The sequence below is a fragment of the Sus scrofa genome, chromosome 1, assembly GCF_054392235.1.
Source record: "Sus scrofa isolate SSC_HxYL_T2T_F1_AM1 chromosome 1, Sscrofa_HxYL_maternal_Yorkshire_Landrace_v2.0, whole genome shotgun sequence".
Classification (NCBI taxonomy): domain Eukaryota; kingdom Metazoa; phylum Chordata; class Mammalia; order Artiodactyla; family Suidae; genus Sus; species Sus scrofa.
Window position 1 is genome coordinate 145,027,298 of NC_139383.1, and position 25,223 is coordinate 145,052,520.

At 35.5% G+C, this 25,223-nt stretch overlaps 1 protein-coding gene across 4 annotated transcripts in view; it reads left to right on the top strand.

Moving 5' to 3' along the window:
- Positions 1-24,881, top strand: part of DPH6 (diphthamine biosynthesis 6) — a 172,882-nt gene extending 148,001 nt beyond the window's left edge. For 2 of the 4 annotated variants that reach the window (XM_021098213.2, XM_084975137.1), the window contains 3 exons: positions 10,374-10,468; positions 21,371-21,458; positions 23,056-24,881. In XM_021098213.2, the coding sequence (XP_020953872.1) occupies positions 10,374-10,468; positions 21,371-21,458; positions 23,056-23,109 (237 nt within the window). In that variant the 3' untranslated portion in view covers positions 23,110-24,881. The remainder of the gene's footprint in view (positions 1-10,373; positions 10,469-21,370; positions 21,459-23,055) is intronic. The other 2 variants (XR_014814563.1, XR_014814567.1) reach the window with 1 other exon arrangement.
- Positions 24,882-25,223: the final 342 nt, after the last annotated feature.

Here is a 25,223-nt window from a genome sequence, read left to right on the forward strand (position 1 = left end):
TGAAACATACATGGTATCATATGCCACATAAAATTTGAAAAAAGAAAGGTCATTAGACTCTGACCTAGCAGATTGCTGCTTATACTGAGATACTAGTAAACACAACCAGCATCCATCCAGTTTCCCAATGCATGAATTTTTCTTAATTTTTTAAACTTTCCTCATTTTTCCATTCAATCACTTATTTCAGCCTCCTAAAATATCTCTCAAAATATCTACCCTCTCTTCTCCATACTCACTACTGCTTCCACAGTCCAGGAAATCTTTACCTCCTGCCTAGATTCTTCCAGTACCTTCTCAGTTCTTTCTGCTTTATGACTTACCCCTTCCAGCCCATTCTCCATTGTGCAGCCAGCATGATGTTTCTACAAGACAAATGAGATCAGATCAGCTTTCTGTTTAAAACATCCCCATGGGTTCTCATTAACCTTAGGATAATAACTTAGTATGACTATGAAGCCCCATAACATCTGTCTTCTTTCTAGTTTTCCAGCCTTATTTCTCCACTATTATTCATCTAACTAAGCTTCAGCTATGCCAAACTTACTTTGAGTACCTATCACATGCTCTGGGACTTAACACATGCTATTCCTTTTGGAACAGTTTTTTCTTCTCTCCTGCCTCCTTACTCCCCACCCCCCCAGACTTTCCTGGTTAACTGCTGCTTTAGGCCCCCTGCTTTACACTCAAACAGCATCTCATGCATCCATCAAAACAATCAATACCCTTTGTTATAACTGCTTGTTTAACATGCTGTTTGTACCTCAAGATATTAAAGTGTTTTATGCAGAATTTATGTCTGCTCCTGTTGTTATCCCCAGCACTTAAAACAATGCCAAACCTATAGTTTGAATTATACGTATATAGTATACTCATAGTAGAATTCAATAAATACTTATTTAATAAGTGTTATGAATGAATAGATGCAGCAAGAAATTATTCTGTATGTTAAATATATTTATAAAATGAAATTGTGATAAGCTTTATAAACCTCATGTTTTTCTCTAGGTGGTAGGAGGTGTGAGGGAAGGGTAATTTCACTTCTTTTTCCAATTTTAAGATGAGTAACAGCACATGAGGCAGATTTAAAAGAAGAAAAATCATGATTTAATAATAAATTCTCATAATTATGGTAATTAGTCTTTTAAAGGGATTAAAAATTAAACAGGGAAATCCTGTGCCTGTAATCTTTCAGTTCAATAATCAGTAACTGAATTCCAATGATTAGGAATATTTATCTATATGAAGAAGTGTGCCAGAAAAAAATAGAAGCATATAAGTAATTTCCTTTTGATTTACTAGGAATTCACTTTTTAAATGCTCAGACTCCAAGGCATTCTTAACCCAAGTCAGCCATGTCTATTCAAAATGTATTTATTTATTTATTTTTCATATGTTGAGGGCTTGTCCTTTTTATTTTTGTGGAATTCCTAGTCAGTTGTTTCCTGTTTTTCAACTAGTTGTTGATCTTTTTCCTTTTTAATAGGAGTTTTTTTTTTTTACCATTAAATATTTATATAGCATAATAAAAAGAATAACTTAACTGGTAAGAATAACAAAAATAATATACCCTATGAAAATAAGTAAAATATAAAATGCATAAATTGGTTAAAAAACAGTGTAACTGTATAAATATGTCCTCACAATTTGTTACATCTTATTGATTCTTCAGTATAGGCATTACACCATTCTAGGTGATGTGATAAACAAGACATTATAGACCTTACATTGTACCATGGAGACAAATGGTTATTGATAATACAGTTGTAGAACTGTATTATTTAATTGTACAGTTGCATTATTTAATTAATATTTTAATTAATTTATAATTATCATAAATTCTTTAATGGAGAGGAAATCAGAATCAGATCTAAGAAGACTTTAGCATTCCAAGAATGATGTCAAATGACCCCCTTCATGGTGGATTATGCACTTATATACTATGAGATATATTTCTTCAGAGATTCCTTGTTTGTGTATCAATTGTAGATTTTTGGTTTCCAGTTATTCTGAAGTTTTGATATACAAGTCTACATGTATATGAAATTGTTTTAAGTTGTTGGTCTCTTAATTGCAAATTCATCTCCAGTATCCTGCATTTGTACCCACCTCTTCTCATGATTTATGATTTTGGTGGTATAATTGTACATGGATGATTACATAGCTTTACTGGTGAGCCTTGTCATTTGTGGAATTTTTGTTTCCTGTTGCGGGCTTTTTTTTTCTACCTAGAGTAGTTTCTTTAGTATTTGTTGTAAGGCTGGTTTAGTGTTGCTGAATTCTCTCAACTTTTGCTTATCTGTGAAGGTTTTGATTTCTCCTTCAAATCTGAATGAGAGCCTTGCTGGGCAGAGTAATCTTGGTTGGAGGTTTTTTCCTTTCATCACATTAAATATATCATGCCACTCCCTTCTGGCCTGCAGAGTTTCTGCTGAAAAATCTGCTGATAACCTTATTGGGGTTCCCTTGTATGTTACTTGTTTCTTTTCCCTAGCTGCTTTCAAGATTTTCGTTGTCTTTAATTTTGGTTAGTTTGATTAATATGTGTCTCGGTGTATTCCTCCTTGGGTTTATTTTATATGGTACTCGTTGTGCTTCCTGGATTTGAGTGAATGGTTCCTTTCCCATGTGAGGGAAGTTTTCGGCTGTTATCTCTTGGAATATTTTTTCTGTCCCCTTCTCTCTCTCTTCTCCTTCTGGCACCCCTATAATACGGATGTTGGTGCTGGTGCGTTTCACGTTGTCCCAGAGTTCTCTGAGACTCTCTTCATTTGTTTTCAATCTTTTTTCTCTTTTCTGTTCTGCATCCGTAATTTCCACTAATCTGTCCTCCACCTCACTTATTCATTCTTCTGCCTCCTGTATTCTGCTGTTAGCTGCTTCTAGTGAATTTTTTATTTAAGTTATTGTATTTTGTATCTCTTCTTATTTAAGTTTTATATCTTATATCTCTTTGGTCACTGTTTCCTGTAAGTTATCCATCTTTGCCTCCCGTTTATTTCCAATGTCTTACATCATCTTTAGCATCAACAATCTAGTCTTTTTCCTGGATGCTGAGAATCTCCTCATCACTTAGCTGATTTTCTGGGGTTTTTCCTTTCTCCCTCATCTGACTTATAGTTCTCTGTCTTTTCATTTTTATAGGTTTTTGGTGTGGTGGCCTTTTTACAGATAATAGAGTTATAGCCTCTCTTACTTCTGGTGTCTGCCCCCCTTGTAGCTGAAGTCAGTATGGGGGCTTGCTGTACACTTCCTGATTGGGGGGGGCTGATGCCTGCCCACTGGTAGGTGGAGCTGATTCTAGTCCCTCTGGTGGGTGGGGCTTAGTCTCTGGATGGGATTAGAGGCAGCTGTGTGCCTGAGGGGTCTTTAGGTAGCCTGTTTACTGAGGGGTGGGGCTGTGATTCCCCCCCTGGGTTGTTGTTTGGCCTGGGGCTTCTCAGCACTGACTGATGGGGGTGGGGCCAGATTTTCCCAAAATGGCCACCTCCAGAGAGAAGCAGCTGCTGAATATTCCCGAGAGCTTTGCTTTCAGTGTGCTTCCCTCACAACAAGCCACATTCACCCCTGTTTTCCCAGGATGTCCTCCAAGAACTGCAGTCAGGTTTGACCCAGGTTTCTTTGGAGACCTCGCTCTGCCCTGGAATCCAGCGCACATGAATGTCCGTATGTGCCTTTTAAGAATAGGGTCTCCATTTCCCCCAGTCCTATGGAGCTCCTGTGCACAAGCCCCACTAGTCTTTAATGCCAGATGCTCCAGGGGCTCTTTCACCCAGTGCCAGATCCCCACATGTGAGGGTTTGATGTGGGGCTCAGAACTCTCACTCCTGTAAGTGAGTCTCTGTAAACCAGTTAGTTTTCAGCCTGTGGAGCCTGGAGGTATGGGGTTGTTTATATTGCACAATTGCCCCTCCTACCTCTTGATGTGGCCTCCTCTTTGTCCTCTGGAGTAGGGTATCTTTTTTAAGGTTTCTGGTCCATTTGAGTGGAGATTGCTTAGGCTTTAGTTTTGAATTTTGTTGTTTTTAGGAGAGAAGTTAAGCTCCAGTCCTTCTATTCTGCCATCTTAATCCTCTCTCCTCAAAATGTTTTTTTAAAAAGCTTAACAATGGTTAGTTGGAAAACTAATTTTCATCTTCCCTAAAAATTTTATCCAAAAGAGAACATAGTAAAATTTAGATAAATATGAAGCAAGGAACATGCTTTTATACAGGGAAAATTATATTATGAAATATGTAGAAACTGATTCTATTGTTTTATTAAAGATAATTTAACTGTTTAGAAAACCGCAACATATTTATTTTCAACTGGTCAAGGTCCTTTTTAAATTTTATTTTATCTATTGTAGTAGCTTTGTATCTTTGAATTTATTCAAAGATGGCACCTGTTGGCTGATGTCAGAAGAAATAGCAGGTGTGTTAATCTTATCCAGTGGCCATCTGATCTGAATCTTTTTCTATATTACATTCCCCAAATGGTTAAAGGCAGAGAGAAAAATAGTTACATCACCGAGTCAGTAGGTAATGAGGTAAGAAAAACAGGTGTGAATTTTATTCACTGTTTTAGAGTTCCCCAAATATGGAATTTTTATCCTATTTCTAAGGTTATAGAAGAAGAAACCAGTAACTTGATAATTCTCCCTTTTACTTGATAATTCTCTTTGGGAGTGGCTTTCTTTCTGTCTGAAACTAGACATGTCAGTACGTGCCAGTTAGACCCTTTTCTAGGAGTACGCAGACTGTGTGGACCGTGTAGAAGACAGCCAGTTGATCACTGAGTACTGTGTGCCATATACTGCTAGGAAAGAACTACAAGAGGGTCTAAGAAATTTAGAAACTTTATGTCTCAGAGGAAACATTTAAGTTCAAGAGATACACAGTGACACAAACAGAAATATGTCACAGGGCAGCATAGGACAGTCCCAAAGGCAGTGATTTCTATATGTTGAAGAGAAGGATACTACATGTTGTGATTTGTGTTTATCACTTTATATTTTACCTCATAAGATTTAGTCTTGGGGATTTTTTTTTTTTAAGCTAGTCAAGATTCTTTTGAATCTTTATGTTACTTTATTTTACCTGTTGTATTACCTTTTGTCTTTGTATTCTTGTGATGGATGGGACCAAATGGCCAAAGTCTTTGATTGTCAGTTTACAGAGCTTGATTTTTATTAAATAGACAGTGGTCAGATAGCAAAAGTTTTTGAGTAGATGAGTGCCATGTCATATATTGTTAAGGAAAGTTGGCATGTTAATAACATGTAGGGTAAATTGGGGGATGTAATACACGAGTTGATTGTAATAGTTCAAGTACAGAGTGCTCAGGAAGGATGTTAGAATAGACAGGAGTGTGTACTTTGTCTCATTCACTGCCATATGCCTCATGTATAGCATAGGATCTGGTATTTATTAAGTGCTGAGTGACTATATATTGATTCAATAAATGAATTAATGAAAAATTGTAAATATAGCCTATGTGACAGAAGGAAAGGAAGGAGTTAAACACTGTAATAGTTCAAGCTTGATTGAACTATTACAGAAATAGGGAATTGAGCAGGGAGAGAAGGTTTTGAGGAACAATCAAGAAAGTTATTTTATTCATGTAGAATTTAAAACAACAATGCTCCCAAGTAAGACACTCAGTAAGCATTTGGGTGGGGCTAATATATGGGAGAGGAGTTGATTACTAGGGATTTTACTCTGAGAACAATTTGTAGTAGAAATAGTAGACATAGTAGGGGTCATGATTCTCACAGAAGGGAGTATGTAGGTAAAAGAGTAGAAGACCCAAGAGAGGGGCAAATTAATCTAACAGAGAAAAGATAGTACGTGTTGAATACTTTCTGTGCTAGGCACTAGGTCAAGAGCTTTGTATGCATTATCTCTTTTAATACAACTCTCCCCCCCTCCCCTTCACCTCAGGTTTAGGTATTACCTAGGAAAATGGAAATTCAGATAAGTTAAGCAGTTCATTCAGGTCCTTTCCCCAAAAGGTATTAGAGCTAGAATATGAACCTTGATCTGTATCCCTGGTTTTTCAACTCTGCTAAAATTACTCTCTGTTCATAAATTTTGTCCATGCTTTTCACTAAATCTTTAACGTACTTATAGCAGTTATGTTTAAAGTCCTTGTCTATTGAGTTCTGTATTTGGTTGGGAGTTCCCACTGTGGCTAAGCAGGTTACAAACCTGACTAGTATCCATGAGAATGCAGGTTTGATCCTTGTCCTCACTCAGTGAGTTAGGGATCCAGAGTTGCTGAGCTATGGTGTAGGTCGCAGCTTGGCTGGGAACCCCTGTGGCTGTGGCTGTGGCATACATAGGCTAGCAGATGCAGCTCCAATTTTACCCCTAGCTTGGGAACTTCCATATGCTGCAGGGGCAGCAGAAAAAAAAAAAAAAGAAAGAAAGAAAAAAAAAAGAAAAATTTGGTTAATGTGTGGGTCTGTTTCTGTTTTGTTTTCCTCTTGATTATAGATGAAATTTTCTACTTTTTCACTTTTCATCTATTTTATATATTTCATGATTGATATTGAATGAAAAAGAACAGTAGAGACTGAAATAAATAAAATTTACTCCATAAAAGATGCATTCCTTTCTCTATGTGACAGCTAGTTTGGATATTTATTCTCTTTAGTCTAATCTGCAAAAATTGAGCTGGGTCTTGTTTGAGTTGCATTTTGTTTCAGTTTGCTACTTGTCTGAAATATTTTGAGAGCAAGATAAATGCTTCAGTAAGTCTAGTGATCCTTCTCTCCCTTTTCCTCCCACCTCGTTCCCCTGCTTTAAAGTCCTGCCACCAGTGTTGTGTGCCTTTTCAAGAACTTACTTCTCTCAGCCTTTCCCTGTCTCCTCTCTGGCTTTCCAAGTTTTGGCTGAAAGTGCACAGTTTTCCCTCTCCTGTCTACAGTCTTTGGTATAGTGAAAATTCAATAGAAAAGACTTGACGGGCAGGTGTTCTCAAAGGGATCACTCCCCCTTCTTCTGCCCTGGCCCCAGCCTTCTGCATGTGGCCACTGTGTGCATTTGATTAAGATCCTGTGAAAAAGAAGTGTCAGGCTGTACAGACTCCCTGGATCTCCTCAAAACTCTAATAATCCATCACAGAGGTCCACAGATGGCCATAAGAGTTTAACTGCTTTCTACATACACTGATAGATGTCTCTCATCTGTGGAAGTTTGCTTCTACTCTGTTCTCCCATTAGGAAAGTTGCCATGGATCTTCATCTAGGAAAGGCTCACCTTGATCTGCAGTTTGGTTCATCCAGACTGCATTCTCAGCAATCTGTATGTAAAACACAAAAGCATGGTTTACATACTTTGTGATGGTAACAACTGTCTACTTCCACTTTTTACATACTAACTGAAACTATTAAATATGTTTTAATCATTAATGGACATTAGACCTCAGTGGGCAGAAATCAATATAAAAATAATTTTTATTTTTTAATATAGATTGCTACTTTATATACTTAAGCTATGGAAAGAATCAATGATAATTTTAAACCTTAAAAAAAAAAACTGTTACCTATTTAGTATTTTCAATTACAATGATACCAATAGATAAACTTATCAACATGAACTACAAAAAATTGTGTTCGGAGTGATTAAGTGTTGACATACATTAATGCCAATTTTGAGTTGAAAATCCCAGACACAGACCCGAGACACGTTAGAATAAAACTGCTACTTTCTGTGAATAGTGTAGATATGAGCAACATTGACCTACAGGTTCCAGAGAGTAAACTGAATGTTCTGTACCACAGATATGTCTCTGGAATGTGCTCATATGGATTCTCTACTTACATAAACTGACCCTTTTTATCACATACATACAGCCATGCTTTTGTGCTACCAAAATATTGATTTCTAATAAGGTACTATGCCTTAGCTGAAGATTCATTAAAGAAAGTGGCTGGCATAGTCTTTACTTTTGAGGAGGTTCTCTCTGGACTTCTAAGGGCCTTGGAACTGGCTAAAGTCAGCCAATAAAAGCGGAATTTTCTGAATGCTTTTGTCTACTAGAACTTCAAGCTAGTCAAGTTTAGAGGGGCTGCAAAAGATATTCTAGGAATTCATAGACTGCTTCTTGTTCATCAGCTATAAAAACCATTGAGCTCTTTAGCCAACTTTTTCTTTCTTTCTTTCTTTCTTTCTTTCTTTCTTTCTTTCTTTCTTTCTTTCTTTTCTTTTCTTTTCTTTTCTTTTCTTTTCTTTTTCTTTCTTCCTTTATTTTATTGACGTATACTTGATCTACAATATTGTGATTTACCTAAGTTTCTTGACGTGTAATCTGTGTCTATGCCAGTGAATCAGTAATAGAAGGAGAGAAGAGACTGCACATTTTATTTATATAAGAAGCATCACTGTTTCATCATACTGTAGTGTTAAAATACAGGGTGCAGCATATTTAGTCAGCTTTAAGAGGCCAAGGACATTGTCTTGTTTACTTTTGGATCTTTTTCTTCTAGCAAGCTCTGCCTAATAATCATTGTTCAGTAAATATTTGCTGAAGAACTGATTGAATGAATATTATAGAAATATTTTATGTGAACTAAAAATATCACTGGATATATCCAAATTTTAGATTCCCTAGCCCTGGCAGTCTTTGTATAATGATAGTATATATTGGTTTAACATAGCAGCTTACATTATTTTTACTAGGGACTAATAAAACTACTTCAGTAGAATGACAGACGTGCCAGCTTTAATACAAAATCCAGTTATTTTGTGGTGAATTACAGAAATTTTGTAAAACACTTACTAATAAATGATAGCTAATAATTGATAAAGTATATTACAACAAAAAAGACTGACCATAAAGGTGAGATTAAAAGGTTAGCTTGGTAGAAGTTGCTAGAATGGGAATACCAGTAAAAGAGAGATGAGTAAAGAGGGGATTGGTCAGAACAAGGAAGTACCCCAAAATCCACATGCTGTTATTACTATTCCTGCATTTTTATTGCAAGGCAGATATTAATTTAATTCGGTTTACCACAGTGAAGTAGTCTGTGCCTGTTGTCTGCTCCCATAAGAACCTGATGCTGTAATTCTGCCTTGCCGATTCCCTACTTCATAACCTACTAAGGTGAAAATTTATCTACTTTGCTCTTGTAAGCCATTACAGAAAATGCCACTCAGTTTTCTTTCCCTCACTTTTCTTGCTGTTTGACTTTACAGGTTATTCATTACTACTGATCCTTAGAGGAGGTAGTAGAATTTTCATAGATCCATGCTTTAGGTCCCCAAGGGCACATAGTCAATAGTTGAAGTGTAATGGATTCATAATGGTAGCACAACCACAAAAATAATCAAATAAATAAATGCATAACTATGCAGGTAAAACTGAAGACTTAGGCCACAGTCTAAGTAACATGGGAGTAACAGAGAGCATGGGAGTTACAGAGAGCATCAGTAAACTCACTCTTCCTTTGGGCCAGGAGATGCTAAAAGCAGGGAGAGCTGTGAAATTCAGAATGAAGGAGATGGAATCATAGTGATAAAACCTTGACATAAGAGCAGAAAGATCCTGTGACATGGCCAGTGAGCGTGCTCCTCACCAGTGATTCCAGCCATGTGCCAACCAAATAAATGACTCTTTTCCTCTCAGTATCAGTAGCATTTAAATAATATAGCTTATCTTTAATTCTAAGCACAGGCTTTTTTTTTTTTTTTTTTAATCTTCCTTCATTCATTTGTTCTTTAATGTCAGGTTTACTCAGACAACAATATAAGCTATCCCCTGGAGTTAGACCATCCTAAGGCCTGTCTGCAGTGCTAGGACTTCCTTAGTTCTCCATACCCTTGGAACTTGTCTACTAATAATAGTCTACAGTATAATAACCATGTTTATGACTTCTTTTTGTTCACAGGCCCAAGAAACAGCCTTGGATTACATTCTCTGTGTCTCTGAAAAATGCTTTAAACATAGCATTTCCCCCCCTTCCTTCAAAGGGCAGGGGAAAGCACAATTTGCATATATTCTGCATGTATTCTCATTTACTACAAAATGACTTAGTATCTTTCCTCCTTAGCCTTTTTTTGAGTCTAAAAATAGCATCATTTCTAAACTAAAAGATAGTCATCTTTTTTTTAATAAATTTTCTCTTTATTTACAAAAATGTTGGTCTCATACCTCTTTTTGTGTTTGGGGATTATTAAAAATACTATGCCTTATGATAACATTTTTCAAATGGTTTTAAACACATATTTTAAGCAGATATATAAAATTATTTTCCTGTAGCTCACAATCTATTTTGGAATTAAAGTTTCTTGCATGGATATTTTTTAGGACAAAATAAGTTAAGTAAGCATTTCTGCTGTCTAATATTAAGATTCCTGTTTCTTTATTGCTTCCCTCCCCCCCATTTTCAGCTTTCTAAGAAGTATGGAGTCCATGTTTGTGGAGAAGGTGGAGAGTATGAAACATTCACTTTGGATTGCCCTCTATTTAAGAAGAAAATAATTGTGTAAGATATCATTTCAGCATTTTCTTCCCCTTCCTTAAATTTAAGTGATGGAAACAACTTAGCATTAAGCTGGAGGCAACTTTTGTTGGGAGAAATAGAACATGTCCTCTAAGTTCACAAATACTCAATTTGTTTAATACCAGTGAAGTCGTCTGAATACCTAAATCAATACCTGACAAGACGAGGCCTTCATAGAAGCCTATAAACTTTTTAGACATTGCACTTTCGTTTACTTGCTGATTATGGCCTGCAGTAAAACTGGTACCTACACACTGACACTTTTATCCTTTCATGAAGTGTGAATTGCCTGTATTATTTATCTTTCATTACAGCTACATTTGATAAACTGCCACATCAGTAGCCTGTGGGTTCCATTAACTCCATCCTCTTTTTTCCTTTTTCTTGACTTTAACAACTTAGAATGGTAATACTAAACATTTCTCTTCAATTATTTGGGGTTATTTTTACGTATAAACTTTGTTTTTAAATGAATTACATTTATGGTGAATAGTGTGGTTTCTCTGCCATAAATTGTTAAAATTTATGCGGTAAAAAAACAAGAACTTTCTTCATTTTGTTGCATTCTCATCTAATTTATGTCACCCTTCTCATATGCTAAGAGAGCACTTTATCTGCTTTTCCCAAGTTCTTAAGCTTCTTGAAAAGACTGTCAGACTTATGCTTGATTTCAGAAACCTCATCTGATGAAAGATTAGAATCTTGTATTGAATGGACAGCTTTAGTATTTTCAGCATTGAGAGGTGACTTCTTTGTACATGTTAATAATGAGGGAAGGAATATTTTAAGAAGTCAAGACAAATCTAGGTGAATTTTCTAAAAAAAATACATGTATCTTGGGAAACATGACCAAGGCCTTTTTATTACCATATCCAATATTCACTCACTCTTGCATCTTTCATTTCTTCTAACTTCTTTTCCATGAATGATCATCAACATAATAATAATTTATTTGGCAAATATTTATCAGGAACCTGTTATGTCTGAAGCATTCTACTGGGCACCATTGGTGTTGAAATGCAGTTCCTGCCTCCAAAGGAGTAATAGGGAAGACACATCTGTATATAATTATGGCACAAGATGGTAGACAATAAGAGTCACAAGAATAAGTTTCTAAATGAGCTATTTCTTCTGGCTTCAGTGATCACAAAATAAATCATGAATGAACTGTGCATTTGATATTACTTCAATGAAATAATGCTATTTGGTGATTCAAGAAAAGCACTTGCATGCTAGGGTGAAATTATAGTATAATGGGAGACTTGAAGTATATTTACTTGTTAATATGGAAGTAAGCAAATTAGGCAGAAATGTGTAATAACAGAAAAAATGCCAAAGAGTAATACTTTTCCTATTTATTTGACAATTTGAGGTCTTGGAATACCCAGAAGTCTTTATGAATAACATAGAATTATAAGACATGTACTGCTTTATACTCCATAACAAGGTTCGTTTAGCATGGTATTTTAGACCTGAAAAGTGAACCTTTAACCTTATTATTTTGTAGACAAGGAAACCTAAGCCTGACTAGGACAATGGTGTGATGGGACTCAGTCATGCTGTTGAAGAGAGGGATGTCCAGGAAGGTGTAGTAGAGTCCTCACAGTGCCAAAGTGAGCTGTGCAGTTGAACTGGGTAGTCATTTATTGGGGAAAACTATGTGGCTGGAACTCTACGAGCTGCCACTCTGCTCTGTAGGAGTTCTTTACAATAGTCAGTATATATGCACCCAACTACATACAAAAAGCACTAACAGACATCAATGGACAGATCCTCTAGACAGAAAATCAGTAAGGCTACAGAGATCCTAAATGACGCAATAGAAAAGTTAGACTTCATTGACATTTTCAGGACATTATATCCAAAAAAAATCAGAATATACATTCTTTTCAAGTACGCATGGAAAATTCTCAAGTATTGACCACATACTGGGGCATAAAACTAGCCTCAACAAATTTAAGAGTTTAGAAATTATTTCAAGTCTCTTCAGTGACCACAATGGCATGAAACCAGAGACCAAACACAAGAAAAGAAATGAGAAAAAAACTGGCTACATGAGGACTAAATAACATTCTACTAAAGAACAAATGGGTCAACAAGGAAATCAAAAGGGAAATTAAAAATACCTGAGACAAATGAAAATGAAAACACAACCATTCAAAATCTATGGGATGCCAAAAAGCAGTACTTAGAGAGAAGTTCATAAGGATACAGGCCTTCCTCAGAAAAGAAAAACCTCAAATCAACAACTTAACCTATCACCTAAAAGAATTAGAAAAAGAACAAAAAAAACAAAAGTCAGCAGAAGGAAGAAAATCATAAAGATCAGAGAGGAAATCAATAAAATAGATTAAAAAGCAATAGAAAAAAAATCCATAAAACCAAAAGCTGGTTCTTTGAGAGAGTAAACAATACTGACAAACCACTGGCCAGACTCACAAAGAAGAGGGGAGAAAAAACTCAAACAGAATAAGAAATGAAAAAGGAGAAGTCTCACCAGATATTGGAGAAATACAAAAAACATGAGAACACTATGAACAATTATATGCCAACAGATTTGACAACCAGAAGAAATGGACAACTTTTCTAGAGACATACAGCCCACCAAAACAGAATCAAAAAGAAATGGATCAACTGAACAGACTAATCACCAGAAATGAAATTGAATATGTAATAAAAACACTCCCTGCAAACAAAAGGCCAGGACCAGAGGTCTTTACCAAACCAGATGAATTCTACCAAACATACAAAGAACTTACTCACCCTTCTCAAACTTCCAAAACATTGAAGAAGAAGGAACACTCCTAAAGACATTCTATGAAGCCACCATAGAATGAAAGATTCTATGAGATTCCAAAGATTCTATCTTTTGGTTAAGATACCAAAACCAAAGATACTACCAAAAAAAGAAAATTACAGGCCAGTATCTTTGATGCATATAGATGTAAAAATTCTCAACAAAATTTTAGCTAACAGAATCCAACAACATATAAAAATGATTATTACCATGACCAGGTGGGATTCATCCAATGTTCACAAGGATGGTTCAACATATGCAAATCAGTCAACATTATACACCTCATTAACAAAAGAGTCAAAAACCACATGATCATCTCAATAGATGCAGAAAAAGCATTTGAAAAAGACCAACATCCATTCATGATAAAAACTCTTTCCAAAGTGGGTATAGAGAGAACATACCTTAACATATTCAAAGCCATTTATGACAAACCCACAGCAAATATAATACTCAACGGAGAAAAGCTGAAAGCCTTCCCCCTAAGATCTGGAACAAGACAGGGATTCCTACTCTCACCACTTTTATTCAACATACTGTTAGAAGTCCTAGCCACAGCAATCAGACAAACAAAAGAAATAAAAGATATCCAAATTGGAAGAGAAGGGGTAAAATTGTCACTGGATGCAGATGGCATAATACTATATATAGAAAACCCTAAGGAATCCACACAAAAACTACTTGAACTGATTAACAAATTCAGCAAAGTAGTAGGATACAAGATTAACATTCAGAAATCCAGTGCATTTCTGTATGTACTAACAATGACAGAAAAGGAATATAGAAATACAATACCTTTTAAAATTGCACCTCAAAATATTAAATACCTAGGAATAAACCTGACCAAGGAGGTGAAAGACTTATATGCTGATAACTATAAAACATTAATCAAGGAAATAAAAAGGATTCAAAGAAATTGAGAGATATTCCATGCTCCTGGATTGGAAGAATTAATATTGTTAAAATAGCCGTACTACCCAAAGCACTCTACAGATTCAGTGCAATCCCAATCAAATTACCCATGACATTTTTCACAGAGCTAGAACAAACAATCCAAAAAATTTATATGAAACCATAAAAGAGCCAGAATTGCCAAAGCAACCCTGAGGGAAAAAAGCAAGCAGGAAGCATAACTCTCCCAAACCTCAGACAGTATTACAAAGCTGCAGTAATTAAGACAGTGTAGTACAGATACAAGACAGACATACAGGCCAATGGAACAGAATAGAGAACCCAGAAATAAATGCAGACACCTATGATCAATTAATCTTTGACAAAGAAGGCAAGAACATAAAATGGAAAAAGACAGTCTTTTTAGTGAGTGGTGCTGGGAAAACTGGACAGCTGCATGTAAATCAATGAAATTAGAAAACATCATCACATCACGCACAAAAATAAACTCAAAATGGCTTAAAGACTTAAACATAAGACACCATCAGACTCCTAGAAGAGAACATAGGCAAAACATTCACTGACATCAACCTTACAAATAATTTCTTAGGTCAGTCTCCCAAAGCAATAGAAATGAAACCAAAAATAAACCAGTGGGACCTAATCAAACTGACAAGATTTTGCACAGCAAAGGAAACCATCCAAAAAACAAAAACAAACAAACAAGCCTATGGAATGGGAAAAAATAGTTTCATGGTATGACTGATGCATCTGGTGAGGGCTTAATCTCCAAAATATACAATTTACACAATTCAACAGCAAAGAAAAAAAAAGAAAAATGGAGCAGAAGACCTGAGTAGACATTTCTTCAAAGATATACAGATGGCCAACAGGCATATAAGTAAATGCTCAACATCACTAATTATTAGAGAAATGCAAATCAAAACTACAATGAGATACCATTTCACAGCAGTCAGAATGGCCATCATTAGTAAGTTTACAAATAGCAAATGCTGGAGAGGGTGTGAAGAAAAGGGAACCCTTCTACAGTTGGTGAGAATGTAGATTAGTACAACCACAATGGACAACAGTATGGTGGTACCTTAGAAAACTAAATATAGAAAACCGTATGACCCAACATTCCCACTCCTGGGCATATATCCAGGCAGAGCTTTCCTTGAAAAAGACATATGCACCCGTATATTCATTGCAGCACTATTGACAATAGCCAAGACATGGAAACAACCTAAATGTCCATCGACAAATGAAAGGATTAAGAAGATGTAGTACATATGTACACAATGGAATACCACCCAGCCATAAAAGAGAACAAAATAATGCCATTTGCAGCAACATGGATGAACTAGAGACTCTCATACTAAATGGAGTAAGTCAGAAAGAGAAAGACAAATATATTGTATCACTTATATCTGGAATCTAATATATGGACAAATGAACCTACATACAGAAAAGAAACAAACTCATGGACATGGAGAACAGACTTGTGCTTGCCAAGGGAGAGGGGGAGGGAGTGGACTGGGAGTTTGGGGTTAGTAGATACATACTGTTGCATTTGAAGTGGGTAAGCAATGAGATCCTTCTGTATAGCACAGGGAACTATATCTAGTTACTTGTGATGGAACATGATAGAAGATAATGTGAGAAAAAGAGAGTGTGTGTGTGTGTGTGTGTGTGTGAATGGGACACTTTGCTCTACAACAGAAATTGACAGAACATGGAGCTCCCATCGTGGCTCAGTGGTTAGCAAATCCGACTAGGAACCAAGAGGTTGAGGGTTCGATCCCTGGCCTCGCTCAGTGTGTTAAGGTTCCGGTGTTGCCGTAAGCTGTGGTGTAGGTCACAGATGTGGCTTGGCTCTGGCATTGCTGTGGCTGTGGTGCAGGCCGGCGACTACAGCTCCAATTAGACCCCTAGCCTGGGAACCTCCATATGCTGTGGGTATGGTCCTAAAAAAGACAAAAAAAAAAAAAAAAAAAAAGAAATTGACAGAACATTGTAAATCAACTATTAAAAAAATAAAAAGGAATGGAGAGGCAGGGTTCCCATTGTGGCTCAGCATGTTAAGAACCCTACTGGTAACCATGAGGAGGCAGGTTCAATCCCTGGCCTAGCTCAGTGGGTTAAGAATCCAGTGTTTTCACAAGCTGCAGCATAGATCACAGGTACACTCTGATCTGGCATTGCTGCGGCTGTGGCGTAGGCTGGCAGCTGCAGATCTGATTAGATCCCTAGCCTGGGAACTTCCATATGCTATAGATGCACCCCTAAAAAGACAAAAAAAAAAAAAAGAATGGAGCAGCAAATCAGCAATACTGTACTTGCATACCTTGAGAATAGACATGGAAGCACTTTTCTTTCTTATTTTTATTTTTTTTAATTGTTATTTCCTCAATGAAATTATTTTTGAGCTTGGGGTTAATAGATGCATTTTTCTTTCTTAATTCATCTATCAGCTAATCATGAATCTAATTCTGATGCTTAAGCATATTCTTTGCTTTTTTCTTCATAGGCTCTACCTTGCCTCAGCTGCACAACTTTCTTGTTTGAATTCTTTTCTCTTGATGTCTTCCTATTTCTCCCCACTTTGCTAAATTGTTCCCTTTTTAAAGGCTTTGGTTGTTATCACCTCAAGTGCTTGCTCTCATACCTGAATTCTCGGGGAACACAGTAGGTGCTAATAAAGGATTGTTAAATATCGTTGAATTAATTTTTCATTTATTGTTTACTTTTACATATCCTATTTCACTTTTATGTGTTCCTTTTTTAGGTTATAATTAGAGCTTATAGGTTGGAACATCTCCTAGTTGAATATAAAAAGAATGTCAATACTATATACAAGATCTTTCTACCTCTTTAAAATAGAAAATGTCCTTATCATGCCTATCCGATAAGCACTAAATGTGGTGATATGAATGAAATGCATGGCACATTCTAAAACTATATGTAAATTGAAGTATTTTATTTAGAGATACTTTTTCATGTAATACACTTAAAAGATAAGTTTAGACCCTGTAACCACTCGCTAACAATTGACTATTAATCATATTGGACCCTGGGAGTTCCCCAGTGGCTCAGTGGAAAAGGATCTGGCGTTGTCACTGCTATGGCTTGGGTCACTATTGTGGTACAGGTTCCATTCCTGGCCTGGGAACTTCTGCATTCCAAAAAAAAAAAAAAAAAAAAAAAAAAACCGTACTGGATCCTGTAAGGTAGAACTTATTTTGAGGACAAGTTTAATAATTTCTCTGATTATAATTGATATAGTAGCAGTCTTCCACAATAGGCACACAACTAATTATTAAGGAGTTGCCTTTTAAATGTCTGATTCAAAAATGTTTTGATAAGAAAGAGACTGAGGAGAAAAAATTAACTTTTGCATATAAAATGATATGATTATAATTAGGGATTTTTTCAAAAACACATTAAATATGTTTTGTATAAGAAATAATTTAGACAAATTAGGATGGTTCTAGAAGTTTATTATGTGATAACATTTTGTGCCAAATTCCAATTAATATTTTAAAAATCTTGTAGGAGAGATTGGTATAATATTCTTTTTCTGGAAATAATTTTTAAAATATCTGACTAGAATATTTTACAGTTCAGTTTCTCATCAATTAATAATGTGTCTAGTCACTTTTAGATACAAATTTTTAGATCAGAAAATGAGGATTTTTTTCCCTGAGGAGCTTTAATAAAGAAATTACAGCCTAGACTTTAAATTGTATGTCCTCAAATAAAAATCCTACTTTCTTTTCACTTCTTACTTTGGAGTCTGTATGTATATGTATGTCATAAGTAAGAACCACTCACATGGCCAATATTTTGAGGAAAAAAAGTAAGAACTAAAATCCCAATGTTGTATTACTGAAAGTGATAATTTTCTTCTCTCTGTTAATGAACACATTTGTAATGTCATTATTTGATTCCATCTCATATTTTCATTTGAATTTTCAGTATTAATATATTACTTCTACAGAGTTGTCACATGCGGCAGTGACAATAGGAAGGAAGGAGGGGTGAACAATGGGAAGGAAGGAGAGATGAAAGGAAGAACTACATTCTATGATTAAAACACTATGCATTCATTTTCCCGCTTACTTCTATTTCCTACCTGAATTTCAAGACATAACGAAGCCCAGAGCATCATAATGTGGCATTTTGCAGTAAGGGTGAATCAAGTACTTTCTCATATCTTTTCTGTATCACTTGGGAATTTATTAAAATTTATGAACTATTTTCCTTGTATTTAAATCTATACAAGTCTTAATTTTTATTTTCATTTTTATTATTCTTGAGATGCTGTATGGTGTTATTGGGGTATATATGTGTGCATATGTTCATGTATACATATACATGTATGCATGTATGAGAATGTATATATTTGTATGAAAATAGGTAATTGAAAAATCAGTGTGGGTTTGTGATCGTATCAATAGTTAGTATATAAGCGTAACTTAACAAACTTAAACTGTACAGTTATTTGTTTTTTCAACAAATGAATGAATACAAGGCAGTGTACTCTGTACTGAGCCAGGGGTGGAGTGTGGAAGGATGGGCAGACAAAGATAAACAAAACTTGGTCCCTCTCTAAGAAGGAAGACAAGCACACAAACCCTATATGTTATAGTATAATAATTATAATATATATATAATATAATTATTATTAAGCCCTATATAATAAACACTATAATATAGTGGATGCTATGAAAGGGGTATAAATGCATTACCAAAGCACATAAATCAGAAAATTAGCACTGTCTGAGGATATCAGGCAAGGATTCACAGAAATGACAGAGATATCTGTAAGGATAAGTATGAATCCACAGGGAGTATCTGTGCAGTTGTCTTTTAGAGGGGAGTAGGAACCAAGACCATGACTGAATCTCAAGAGAAAATAGCGGTTTTTTGAAGTGACCTGACCTCATACCTTGGCAACCTAGAATCAGGGAAGAGAGACTCAGACTCAGACCAGACTTAACCAGCTACTCTTTTGACGTTGTACTAGGGGTAGGCCTAACACAGCAATGTAAGGGAACGTGGGATCCAGATTTGACTGCAGAGAAACCTCAGTTGTATAAGAGGTACAGACCACACTGATTACTTTATTAATAGGGGAAAGAGGAGGAGGGCCAACTGGAAAGCATTTTTGCTATGGTACATTTGTTCTTAATTTTCTGGGTTGCTCTGAGGGTATTCCAGCAGGTCCTGCTCTAGGTTTCAGAGGAATCCATGAAACAGACAGAAACCAGAAACCCTGGAAAATTTTGAGTTTCAGGTGATAGTTTATGAAAGAAAAGAAAAGCAATAGTGGCATCATTCTATTTGAAGCTAAAAGCTGTTCATTTTATACCTAGTCTCCCAGTTGGCTCTGGCTTTGTATAAGTGAATGAAATGATGTTAGTCAATTAGAAATTACAGATTAATAGAATCCATAAAAATCATACTCCTCTTCATTTAGTGCTCGGGATATTATACGTTTTCTCTGGAAAACAGTCTTGATTTAGAATGCAGTAATTTTATCAATTAACCGAGCTATTCACTGTCAACCTTCTGTTAGTGGGGATAACTGGCACGAGAAGGAAGGGCCTGAAACACCCTTCCTTTCTACTGATATATCATGGGCTCAGGTTAAGTCTAGGTTTGGTGTACCCATGGTCAAGGATATCAGGACCAAGCTGCCTAGATTAGGCGTAATGAAGGCTCAAGGTCAGTTTCCAAAGCTGGGATTGGCAACAGAGAGATTGGAATTTAATGTAAGAATGAGATTGTACACAGGAATTAGAAACTGAATCAATTAATGAGCTAAGATAGGGCCAAAACAGACAACTCTGAAGTAAATAGACAAGATGCCTAGACTAGGGCTAACAGAGCAGAGAGGCAGGTGGTAGAAAGCAAGAGGATCTCCTCTTTACTTTCTCTTTCCCTCCCTCTTACTCATTATACCTGGAGGCATCTTTTGGCTTATGTAGTCTATGAAGGCAGGTTATTACTTTCTTTCATGATCCTGTCTCTTTAATGATTCTATTTCTATTATAATGTGTTACTTTTCTTTAAATGTCTTAGAAGCCCTTTTAAATGTTATTTTTTAAAAGCACTAACAAGCTGCATATTTGATACTAAAGGTTCATGAATAGTTAATATTTTTTATCATCAAACTTTTCTTCTCTATCTCTGATCTTTCAAATGGAAAGTAAACAGATTTTACCCATGAAAATTTAATAGTCAGATCCAAGTATTTTGAGATTTCTTCTATTGCCACTAAATAACTTTGTATTACAAAAAAAAAAAGATTCAAAAATATTTTGCATTAGTGGCAAAGAGTCAAATAAGAATTTATTTTGCTGTACTGCAATGGTTAGAATGCTAACAGTGTATTAATATAAACATTGGAACTAGTTCCTGAGGCATTAAAGACATATGAGGAATTTCTGCTTTTAGAACTTCAGTTAAAATGCAAAAACACTCTTGCTTTCTTAATAAACAACAATAAAAGATAATTAGTTATTAGAACTTCACACATAATTTTAGTTATTCATATGTGCTTTACAGGGTATCTTTGATAAAAGTTGAGCTATTTTACATATATCCATATGGTGCCACAAGCAGTTCTTACTATTTCACCTGAATATGGTAATTACCATGTCAGACAATCAATTTTAATAGCAATGATATTGCAGTGTGAAGAGTTCATCTAGAGCTTAAAACCATCACAAGTAGTGCTTTTGTGAAGGATAATTGAGATTTTGTGTGAAACCCTGAATGAATTACCTCTTAAAAATGAAAAGGATAATGAAGATAAAGCACTATTGTTTAATGGTTAGCCCATACCAACCAAATTTGTGAAAACGAAATTGAGTAGAAGTTTCAGGTTTTAAAATCATTCAGAGCTTTGAGTGAACCTGAAAGTTGAACTATGTGTCCTGATAAAGATGAAAAGCTTCTTTACTTGTTCCTGAAAGTTTTGTATCCTCAGTCCTTCTCCCAATTAAATACTGGGTTATTAAAAATAGATGTTAATCACTAATTATGTAGTAAATATGTATACAGTAGTATACTAGTAGAAATAAATTCAAAAATGAGGATTTTTGGTCTCCTGTAGTCACTAGAAGGAGTAATTTGCCACGAAACATCTTGCATAGTAGATAAATGTATGATAAATTTTTCTATTTCAGGGATTCATCAGAAGTAGTCATACATTCAGCTGATGCATTTGCACCTGTGGCTTACCTACGCTTTTTAGAATTGCACTTGGAGGACAAGGCAAGTAAATTTGAGATTGACAATGATTTAAAGAGAAAGTTGAGATATGTGCATTGTCTCTGTGTATGTAGTTCTATAACAGATGAAAGGGTAAAGAATTTTATCAGTAGTGATTTTTTTTCAGATTCTCAGCTAATTACTAAGAATTTTGCAAATGTTTATAGTTTTAAGAGCTCTCTATGATATAAAAGATATTACAGGTGTTTCCTGGTAACTCAGTGGGTTAAATATCCACCATTGTCACTGCTGTGGCTCAGGTCCCTGCTATGGCATGAGTTTGATCCCTGTCCCGGGAACTTTTGCATACTGTGGAAGTAGCCTCAGTATTTCTGAGGTTGATCATTTATTTGAAAAGGGAATGATATATACATTAATTGAGGAAAATACAGGACAGTGTATATCAAATATTAAATCATCTAGTAAATTAAGAATTAGGTTATTGGGCATTAGCATTAGGGGAAAGGTTTGAGGAGAAACTGTAAATTTTATTATACAAAGTTTGAAAGGAGGAGAAAAGGAGAAATAAAAGCTTATCCAGAAATATACAAGGAAACAAACATACAAATAAAAGATGGAAAGTAAAGCAAAAGTGTAATAAAGAATTTCCTTTAAATACATTGACTGTCAAGATACAGTGGAATGTCAATTTTAAAATGTTTTGCAGAATAGTTAAAGTCTGGATTAGACCCTTTGATTAAAAGTCTGCTCCTTGAGATGTAAAGGATTGGAAGAAGTCTTCTGCATCTTTGGTGTTCTCTCACAGAGACATGAAGCACTCTCATAGTTATGTGCATGATAGAAAATATTAAGAATCAAGAGAGGAGTTCCTGTCGTGGCGCAGTGGTTAACGAATCCGACTAGGAACCATGAGGTTGCGGGTTCGATCCCTGCCCTTGCTCAGTGGGTTAACAATCCGGCGTTGCCGTGAGCTGTGGTATAGGTTGCAGACGCGGCTCGGATCCCACGTTGCTGTGGCTCTGGCATAGGCTGGCAGCTACAGCTCCGATTAGACCCCTAGTCTGGGAACCTCCATATGCCGCAGGAGCGGCTCAAGAAAAGGCAAAAAAACAAAAACAAAGAAAAAAGCATCAAGAGAATTGAGGATTGGCTAAGGACGAAAACAAATGGGAGCCCCAGAAATCTCACAGTGGGTTTCCAAAGGTAGAAAATAATATTTGATGTCATTTATCCAGAAAAAATTAAGATAGATAGGATTGAAATAGATCATTGAATTGGGCTGGAAGATGACTATTGATGACCTTTTACCAAAAAGCTGGTAACCCTCAAGAGAATGAAGCTATATTATCCAGACATCTTTCAGACCCACTGAAAGGAGCCTCTTTCTTCTACGTCCCTGCTACCTCTGCTGTCATGTGCACACACAGAAAAATCAAAACCACCAAATTCTGATTTAGATACATTGGCCATTATATGTTCAACTCTACCTAAATAGCTCATTATTCACTGCTTTGGTATTTCATTGATTTTCACTGTCCATTTGCCCTCTTTCAGAAAGCAATGTTATTACTTCTTTAAGGTGCATAACTCACTGACACTAAGTAAATATGGTGCTTTTCCTTTTTTTTTTTTTTTTTAGGTGTCCCCAGTACCTGACAACTGCAGAACATCTAATTATATACATAAGTCTTGAAAAGTATTGTTGAACTTTGTTTACTAAGCTATTTCTATATTTTAAAAATTACATAACAGTTCTCAATTATCATGTTCCACTTTTTCTCATTACTTTTTCATTCTTATAAATATGTATATTTATCAGAAGAGCCATTGATTAATTGGTTAATGCATCCTATCCATGATCTCTGTGATCTGTTCCTTTTTTTCCCCTTTTACTTCATCTACAGTACTTATTTCTGTAATATTTCTTTGCTTTCATCATACCAGTTTATTTTTCTCTTTTCTGCTGCTCTCATCTCAGCCAATAATATGTTGCAGAGGCATTTGAAAATGAGGATGAAAAGAAATCACTATATTTAGCCAATCAGGTTTATTCTACTGAGTGTCACCATTTTTATTTTGAATATATTCATTGTTTCAACATCGTTGGACAGTCAGGAAAAATACCATTAACTCTTACTGGTTATTTTATAACTGATTGAAAATGCAACTTTTCAGTATTACCTATGCTGACTTTAGACTAATTTTTCAGTTCACAGAAACACTCAGCAGAAGATACAGAGAGTTCCTACACATGCACAATTCCCCCCCTCCCCGCCCCCACCGCCACTATCAACATCCCATACCACAACAGAATATTTGTTACAGTTAATGAATTTTTACTGACATGCCATTATCACCCAAAGTCCGTAGTTATGTGACAATTTACTCTTGGTGGTGTACATGCTGTGGGTTTGGACAAACATATAATGACTTGTATCCACCATTTGAGTATCATACAGAATAGCTTCACTGCTCTAAAAACCCTCCATCCTCTTCCTACTCATCCTTCTTTTTTCTCTTAACCTCTGGCAATCTCTCATGTTTTGCCTTTTCCAGAATATCATGAAGTTGGACTTATTCAGTATGTTGCCTTTTCGGGTTGCCTTCTTTAAGTTACTAATTTTTATACATTTAGGTTCTTTCATATCTTTTCATGGTTTGATAGCATATTTCTTTTTTTTTTTTCAAATTAAGACTTTATTTTTTTAGTTTTAGGTTCACAGAAAAATTGGAGGGTGGGTACAGAAATTTGCCAACTACTCCTCACCCCCACACATGTGTGGTGTCCCTCATTATCAATATGCCTTGCCAAAGGGGAACATTTGTTACAATTGTAATTACCTACATGGCAGATCATAATCACTTAGAGTTCATAGTTTATATTACCGTTCACTCTTGGTTTTGTACATTCTATGCATGACATGTATCCATCATTATGGTATCATGCAAAATATTTTCACTACCCCCATATTTTCCATGCTCCACCTTTCCATGTTTATTACTCCATCCAGCCCCTGAAAATCACTGATCTTTTTATTATCTCCATATTTTTGCCTTTTCCAGAAGGTTATATAGTTAGAATAATTCAGTATGTTGTCATTTTTAAATTGGCTTCTTTCACTTAGTAATATCCATTTAACATTCCTGCATGCCTTTACATGCATTTTTAAGTGCTTAATAATATTCCATTATCTGAATATAACATTATTTATCCATTCACATACTAAAGGAAATCTTGGTTGCATCTAAATTTTAGCAATTGTGAATAAAGCTTCTGTAATACATCCATGTGCATGTTTTTGTGTGGCGTTTTCAGCTCTTTTGGATAAATTCCAAAGAGTATGATTGCTGGATTATATGATAAGAGTACGTTTAAGTTTACAAGAAACCACCAAACTGTCTTCCAAATGGCTGTGCCATTTTGCATTCCCACCAACAGTGAATAAAGATTCCTATTGCTCCACATCCTTGCCAGCTTTTGGTGTTATCAGTGTTTTGGGCATTCATCATTCTAATAAGGTGTGTAAAGGTATATCACTGCTGTTTTAATTTGCATTTCTCTGATGACATATGGTGTAGAACATCTTTTCATATATTTATTTGCCATCTCTATTTCATATTTGGTGAGAGATCTGTTCCAATGTCTGCTGATTTTTTATTCAAACTGTTTTTTTAATATTGAGTTTTAAGTGTTTTCTCTATATTTTGGAAATAGTTCTTTATCAGCTATGTCTTCTGCAAATATTTTCATCCAATTTATGGCTTGTCTATTCTCTTGGTAGTGCCTTTCACAGAGCAGAAGTTTTT